This window comes from Hoplias malabaricus, chromosome 5 (assembly GCF_029633855.1).
Source record: "Hoplias malabaricus isolate fHopMal1 chromosome 5, fHopMal1.hap1, whole genome shotgun sequence".
In the NCBI taxonomy this organism is placed as follows: Eukaryota; Metazoa; Chordata; class Actinopteri; order Characiformes; family Erythrinidae; genus Hoplias; species Hoplias malabaricus.
In genome coordinates this window covers 49,915,016-49,923,779 of record NC_089804.1, presented here as the reverse complement: position 1 = coordinate 49,923,779, position 8,764 = coordinate 49,915,016, and the positions used below count along the sequence as shown (strand labels likewise).

At 36.6% G+C, this 8,764-nt stretch overlaps 1 protein-coding gene across 1 annotated transcript in view; it reads left to right on the top strand.

The window, feature by feature from the left end:
• Positions 1–335: 335 nt before the first annotated feature.
• spen (spen family transcriptional repressor) overlaps positions 336–8,764 on the top strand; it is a 35,057-nt gene continuing 26,628 nt past the window's right edge. Inside the window, exons 1-2 of the mRNA XM_066671338.1 lie at positions 336–436; positions 4,676–4,996. Of these exons, the coding sequence (XP_066527435.1) occupies positions 345–436; positions 4,676–4,996 (413 nt within the window). The 5' untranslated portion in view covers positions 336–344. The remainder of the gene's footprint in view (positions 437–4,675; positions 4,997–8,764) is intronic.

Here is an 8,764-nt window from a genome sequence, read left to right as displayed (position 1 = left end):
AGCTGCCGCAGCAGTCTCTACTGCACCCATTTTTTTCCTGTCCTGGCAGCACACAGTGCGCGCGTCCCCTTCCAGAAGAAACAGCGCGCGCTCCTCGACAGCAGCGAGGATCTCCCCCAGTCAGAGAGAGAGCGAGAGAGAGAGAGAGAAAGAGAGAGAGAAAAAGACAGACAGAGAGAGAGAGAGAGAGAGAGAGAGAGAGAGAGAGAGAGAGGGAGAGAGAGAGGGCGGTGAGCTTTCAACACGTTTTATTCTCGTTCTTCAGCTTTCCTTTACCTATAAACACATACTCAGTCGGTTGGGATTTATCCTCATAAAATCATCTGCATGATTGGGCGACATAGATGCGCAGTATGGTCCGGGAAACCAGACACTTATGGGTGGGGAATTTACCTGAAAATGTGCGAGAAGAGAAAATTATCGAGCACTTCAAACGGTGAGTTTTAATTATTTGTATTATTATTTTTATTACGTGTATTTTTTTTTTATTTCTGCAAAGCTGAATCATCGCTTCAGCAAGTCGATGGGTAATGGTAAGGTTAATACTGATTAAAAACAAACAACAACACATCCACTGTGCTTTTCTGGGTGAAAATTTGGTATGCAAATATCTGTTTATCTTTATTATATATAGATACACTGCATTCAGTTTACAGAGCCCTTTGCTGTTTTCTGGCCACGGTCAGCTTTGGAGTAAACAGTCTGCTTGCGAGTTAATCAGCATGCTGGTCTGAAATAAACACGTTTTTCAGGGAGCGAAAAATGTCAGTAGAATCGCCATATCTATGAGCAGCCAGCCCTGCAGAGAAGCCAGTAACACTGGCTAAAAACATGGACTGAGTCTCATACGGCTCATAGCCCCTGACAGAGTGCACAGACTTGTGGCGTTAAATATGATTTCTACACACAGAACAGTGCAACAGATGTTAGTTTGAGCATATGACGAAATACATATAGCTTCTTATAGGACATGCAAGGCACATTTTGAGTGTAAAAGCCGGTATACTATGATTTGCACAGCGCACTTCGTAGGGAGCATCGAGCCGTTTGAGGCTGAGCCCCACTGTTTAGCCGCCAAGCTAACAAGCCAAGTCGCCTCTTATTTCTCAAACGACAGATGCTTGTAATCCCGTGATTCAGTCCTTTGACTCGGAGATGTTGTTTAAAACCTATGTGTCAAATCTCATATGACAGATCAGCAAAGGCCGCCTGACCAGCAGTAATAACAGGCGAATTTAGCCAGCTAACGTTAGCATAGTTCAGCTGTGGCAGCATGGATACAGTTTACGTGGGTTTATTTCTCATAATGGGGTCAATAAGATTTTCGTAAGACTAATTTAATGCTACACATTAATGTTACACATATCACAGTTGCTGTTAAATGGGCGAATATCGAGGTTAACTGGCCGGAGAGCCAATATAGTTGCATTCTAAAACTAAGGCTAGTTTATTCAAGTTTATTAAGACCTAATTATACCTTGGACCAGTGTGTAGTAAATATGCCCTACAGGTAAACACATAGCCAAACGGTATGAGCAAAAGGGACGTTTTAAAGCAAAGGTTCATTAAATGCAATTGCATGTGAACACACTGAGTTCACCCTGACAGCTGGTAGATTCACAGAAATTCATGATGCAAACCACCTTCCAATGTATTGACTTAGATTTAAAGGGTGTCCAGTTTTATCTACAAAAGACCAAAGCAACTTTTAATTTCACCAAGGCAGGAGCACATGATCAATGGTTTGAAGACAGTTGAATTAGTTAAACAAATTTAAACAGCTGTTCTTCTGCTTCCTTTGATCAAAAACCTGCCGACAGGGTTGAAAAACTTTTTTTTTTTTAAATAAATATTCAGATCACAATTTGAAAGACTGCAATGTACAAAATGTTAACAACATTGTCACAACAAGTTTCAAGAAAAGATTTAACAAGTAGATATTTCCTTCAGATTGTTCAAACCTTATCTTTCCAGAAAGGCTATCATCCCTCAGTTAAGAAGACTTAAAATCTGCCAGTGTTGAGAGCAGGCAGATACCTTGATCAGTGCTAGAAGTTAAATAACTAAAGTTATTACATAACATCAGTATGTCTCTGGGTGTATTTTTAAGTAAAAGGGAAAATAATATATATAAAATATATTTTCCTTAAATATCTGTGAGTCTGAATGGTTGTATAAATGTCAAAAACCTGAGAAAAAGACTAACAATGCTGTTCATTATTTTCATTTTTTCCTCTTTTTTCAGAACAATTAATTGGCCACACCAGAATTCAGGCTTCAAAATCATTGAATGTGTTTAGAATTACTTGGATTGTGAGAAGCTGAAAATGCACATAACTTCTAAGACTAAACTTTGGAGGTTTGGAAAATAAATCGAAGACTATTTTTTGGAAACCTAAAAGGTAGTAAAATGTCCATTTTGACTGGAAATAAAATAAATGTTGACTTATCTGTGCCCTGTGCAGTATAGTGTCTGCATGGTATTAATCTTGCATTGCTGGTAAGGTCACAGAAGTGAAAGGGATACCCTAATGCAAATTGCTCTCGGTCTGAAATTATACTGCTTCCTCGATCTCCCTCTGAGACTTTCAAGTAATTTATACTCATTACACTAGATTAGTGGTGTTTTATTCCTTTTTCATAATTGAAATTCTACATTAGGCTGAGGTGGTCTGAAAAACTATATGCTTTTTGGACATCATCATGTTTCCTGTTTTTGGTTTTTGGCTCTGATGATCAGTGTGTAACATCATCTATTTTAAGTGTTTACATATCATTCATTCACTATCTCTCCTTCCTGAGACAACTATTACCTGTTTTTGCAGTTGTATGTTTGCAGTCTTTGAGTGCCTGAGGCAATTCTAACCTACAGCTATGCAAAGTTACATGATATATGGAGTTAAGAGTTTACAAATAGGTAGCCTACATCTCTTGCTTTTTACATTTGCACATACAAAAAGACATCTTTAGTTGTTCCATTTTGGAAATGTATGTATGTATATATGTATTTGTCCTCTTTTGCATGACATTTAACAAGAAACATTAAATTACTTCAGTGTTTACTGAGATAATTAGATAAAAATAAAAGAATGATATGATAGTATTCTAACTCAATGGTTACCACAACAGTTGCAAAATCAACCATTTACCTATTCAAGAAGGAATATTATTTAAACAGTGTTACATTATATCGACTTTAAGAGTTTTACTTGTGGCCCTATCACTAAAATAGTGCAAGTTCTCCCATGAGGCCACAGGCATCTGAGGCTGGAAGTTAGAGAGAGCACTGTTGATGTATGACATGTCTCCCTCTCCTCTACTACTTAGGAAAGCCCTTTTTTCAGTGTGTTTTTCTGATATTACATATAATGCTATTGAATTCATTTTCCAATTATGTTGAGTTAGGAGCTATATGAATAATATAAGGCCTTCACAGCCTTAGAGATTGACCTAATTAACAACTGGAATTGATAAATTGGAGAGAAATGTAGGTCAATAAAGGTAGGTCATCATCATGTTTCCTGTTTTTGGTTTTAGGCTGATGATCAGTGTGTAAATTTTTAACTAATTAAGTTAAAACTTAACTTCAAATTAACTTCATTAATTGAAAACCAAGGATTAGAAAACAGCTACAATAAGTTACAATAAAGCTACAGTCACTTTCCCCTACTCAAATAAATCAATCCATCTAATTCTAAAAGAGAAAATACTAGAGGACAAATTTAGAAAAGTGAATTTTGTACTTTGTGCATTCTATAATGTACATTCTGTTGCAACTACATTAGGAATGTCCCAATTGCAGTTTAGGTCTCCAATAAGTTCAACACCATTAAAATTCCTTGATCAAGAGAAATGTTTAAATATATTTAAAAATAAAAATATTACAGGTCATAATATGAAGAGATAGACTCATTTGACCTAATTAATCACAAACTCCAGTTCTAGAAAAGTTGGGACATTAAAAATAAGTGGTTAAATCAGAAGCTGTGATGTGTTTATTCTTTTGAAATTTTATTCAATTGTGACCTTCCAGTCCAAAGCCCGCTCCTCTAATCATCGGGATATGGCTGCCCCATTATTATTTTGTAAATATAAAAAAAAATACATAAATTTGATCCCTGCCACAAAAAGTTGAAACAAAGTCAAAATAAGAGTGAAAATGTTACAGAATTCAACATTTGTTTGAATCTTAAAATATTCCATAATTAGCAGGTGAGCTGGTAACATGTGAGGGTGTCATGATTGGGTCGAAAAGGAGCTTGTACCAAAGGCTTACTATTTGGAAGCAAAGATGGGCTGTGGCTCACTACTTTGTGACAAATATCTGTTTGTGTAGGGCAACACTGTTGAAGTGCATTACCTTTGAGCCCTCAGACAGCATGGCATGAGATCAGGATAATTATAGCCAACTGAGTTTGGGAACACTTTGGAAAATCCTTGTCAAATGACACAGTCCAATGTTACATTAAGAAATGCAAGCTGAAATTAGGTTACACAAGAAGAAAGACAAAAATCTCAGATGGTCCAAAGGACAGTAGAAACATATTTTGCATTTATGCATTTTACGTATTATTTATATATTTATGCATTTTACAAAATGTCCCACATTTTCTGGAAATGAGGGAAATGGTTTAATTTTCCTTTAGAGTAATGTCTCTTGCTTTTCTTTTAATAGGTATGGACGTGTGGAGAGTGTTAAGGTTCTTCCCAAGCGTGGATCAGAAGGTGGAGTTGCTGCCTTTGTGGACTTCGTGGACATTAAGAGTGCTCAGAAGGCTCACAATTCAATCAACAAGATGGGGGACAGGGACCTGCGTACCGATTACAATGAACCAGGGACTATCCCCACAGCTGCTCGAGGCCTGGACGATAGCCTGTCCATAGCTACTCGTGGGCGGGATGTATCGGGGTTCACAAGGGGGGCAGGGGCCCCAGTGTATGGGACCCCTGCATCACTTCACAGCAGAGAGGGACGCTATGAACGCAGACTAGACGGGTAAGTGGACATAGTTTCTCTGAAGGCTAGGGGACCATTTGTTTTTTTGTAACTCATCTCTCCCTTCCAAGCATTTTATCTCATTAATATTAATGAAAATGCAGTGCAAGGAAATTAAATTATCATTCTGGAGAGAATACACTTAGCAAACACTACTGACTGTAGAGCTCTAAAGCTCATATTTGTAGGCAGTATTTAGCCATCTAAGAATGTTAAACACTCATTCTAAATATGTGGTGTTTAGTGTACCTCTCAAAAAGGATTCTCTCCAAATCATAAGCCTCTCAGTTGGATATCACAGTGAAGAGAATCAAAGGGCATGTTTTGGATATCGTAATATCCTGGGATTTCTGGAAGCAAGGAGAGAGTCTGGTTTTTGTTGCCCGGGATTGCCCTGATCTGGAGTACAGTACTGTCCATGGTGGATTAATGTCTTACTATTTTTGTTTTTCACTATATCGCGGTAATTGTGGTATTCAGTTATGACATGTTAATTGGTAATTGGATTAAAGGAAAAAAAAGAAAAACGGGCGATCCATAAGCCATTCCTTTCTCTGGACTTTCTGGATGATATTCACTGGATGATTATTCACATTGGATTAATGACGCGAGGATATTCTATCACTGCAGAGGTATTGGGTTTTTTTTTCTTTTTCTTTTTTTTTCCTTTTTTTTCCCCTTTGGAATCATATGTGGTATTAGAGTCCTGCCATTAATTACTTGGGAGACTTCTGCCATTGATCATCATGGCAGAAACTGACAGAAAAAGTGAGCAATCCTCTTTATTTCTTCATTATTTATTTTCAGACCATTTTCATTTTATTTCTGCTTTGTTATTTTTTTGCTGAAATTCACCAAATAATGAAGGAGTATTGGATTTAGAGGAGAATATTGTCCAACCAACTCCCTCAGGAAGATGAACATCACTATTTTTGGATCACCAAATCAGATTGAAGATGGAGGTATGGGTTTACACCGGGGCTGAAGATGACACATTTACCCTGGAATTTCAAACAGTCCAATGGATTATCAATCTCTTACTGGATTTAGAGCTACTAATGTCTATGGATACTACATTCAGAGGAAAAGAACCAAAGCAATGAAAGGATGCCTTCCCATGTCACCTAATGGACTGGTCCTTCTGGCAGTGGATTATTTACTTACATATATACAAGCTACTAGCTGGAAATTGCCATGGGATTAGTAAACCCAACTAATAATTTTTGAGAAATGGACTTCAATTTTTACATTTTTTGTTACTCTTGGTATTCCAGCCCTCACATGATTTCTGGAATGTGAACCATTGTTTCAAACTTGCGGATATCCTTACTGGAGTGAACATTTCAAAGGACTTTGGTGATTTTTTTTTTACTATTAGTATTTTTTAGACTGAGACATCATGAAGAATGAGTTAAAGATATGCTGTCCTTGAATCCAGAGATGTCAGAGACCCAACCTGGACAGAGGTGTCAAATGTTTTACATTGTGGATTTATTACTTTTGAGACATTCATTGGACTTATCTTAGACCTTTTTGTCTCCATATATTTCCCGGATTGTGACTTTTTTTGGAGTGTTTCTGGATCTGCTCTTAAACCAGCCCAGAGAAAAGGATTACCCCTTCAGTTTTTTTTCTACCATTTTTAGAAACATTCTGCATTTTGAACTTTTTATTTTTTGCTCACAAACTTCTGTCTCCCTAAATTATATTTGGAATTGTAGGTCGGGTTACCGCTGTCTGAAAAGGTTGGTATGTTCTGCCCTGTGTATACTAGCCGTTCTTTAACCCCTAGTTTGATCCCCCTGTCTTTTTTTCCATCTCCCACTAACGATTGTAGCTGTTAAACAGGCTGTTTTGATAGCTGTTGGCTACTCACTATTCTTTCCCTTTCTTTACTCTCACTCTGTCACACTCCCTGGCTCTTTGCCTTTCTGTTCTCCCATGCACAAAAATGTAAAATGTATTCAATTTTTTGTTTGTTAAATGGTAGGACACATATATGAATGGAGCAGAGGGCAAATGAGCTGTGGAGTGTTAAGTGGTACAATGTGTCACCTATATTTGTGAGTTTGTTTTTAATTGCAAGAGTGAAGTTTGTGCTCTAAGTGCTGCTCACAGTCAAGTTACACATTGAGATCAGATGTTATGTCTAAAATGTTTTATGCGAACAGATTCAATTTCCAATAAGCCTTTTATTATAATTTAATATTTCAAGTCATAACAGTTGTTACACATAAGTTGAAACCTCCACAAAGATAAGGTATAGTGATTTAAAAATGCCCAAAATAACCTTTTAGTCTGACAGGTTGCTTAATAGAGAAACAGAATAGTGGTAATGTTAACATACATAATTTTAATGTACATAACATTTTGAGAACTGTCAAAATGTTTAAATATTTGTAAACATCTGAAATTAATTGATGATTATATACAAAGTGTATTCTTGAAATTTATATGCATTTCACCTGTTAAATATGTCGTGAGATTGAACGAAACTCCCCTTATATGTATCAAGAAATGAGATGCAGATTATATAGAAAAAATATTGAAATTAGGGGTGGAACATTGCATTGTAGCTGAGATATTGCAGCTCAAAAACATGACAAATGACATTCTGTTAATTTTGGCATTGAACTCAGCTTCAGTCATTACTAACCTCAGCAATGACATAGAAACAGTGGATTATGGATTGTATTGTTACACATATAATATATATATACATATATATACCAATTAAGGCTTAATGCACAGCTGACTATGCACATTTGTGCACATGCAGATTGTGCAATATCCGCAGAACGCAAGAAATAAAATGGGATGCTATTGAGCAGCTGCATATGTCTAAGTCATGCCAAATGCCAAGTATGGACTTTAGGGGTATAATTCATTGGGCTGTAGAGGAGGGAACCATTTTCTGGAGTGCTGAAGAAACATCCAGTACCTTTAGGATGGCTTGGGTTGCTTTTGAGGTCCAGAACTAATCATCCAACATCAGTGCTTGGCCACACTTTTCATGGCTGATTGCCATTACAGCTTTACAGAAATGTTTCAGTATCTAGTGTGAAGAGCAGATGATAATGAAGCAAACTGGGACAAAATGCCCTTTAATACCCTTATTTTTGAAGGAAATATTGAATGAAAAAACTCCTGCAGACATTTGGACATATAGTGCATTGCTACATGAGATTACAAATATTTCTCAAATCTAGTTATATAAGATTAACACCAGCTAACTGATGTGCTTCTAAACCATGGCTGTCAAACTGAATTCATTCTGGATAGCAGCTCTGCACACGTTTTCTATCATTGACCAAAATAAGTCCTTGCTGCTTAGCTCAGTATGACATTGTTAATTTGATGAGCTGAATCAAGTGTGTATAAAAACGCTACATTTTAAAGTGCAGTGTCCTGGTAAGGGCCAAGCATCTAAAGATGTGAAATTATTAAATTGTTAAGAAAAATATGAAAATTTAAACTAGCCCTCAATCTCTTCTGAGGGTCTGTCATTTAACATATTTCATGGAAACCTGTAAATGATCAAAACAAGTCATGGGAATGCACTCTGTCAGAGTGACGTTGGCAGGGAGAGAAGCGATATGTATTTACACACCCACAATGAAATGACTGGGCTGTATATAAATTAACTATTTATTCTAGCAAATATGATTTTGGAAAATTATTTTCTTAGAGGGTGATGCAGCAGGCCTCCGAAACAGAATAATTTGTCAGTTTTATTTACCTGAATTAATGACAATAATTTAAAAAATT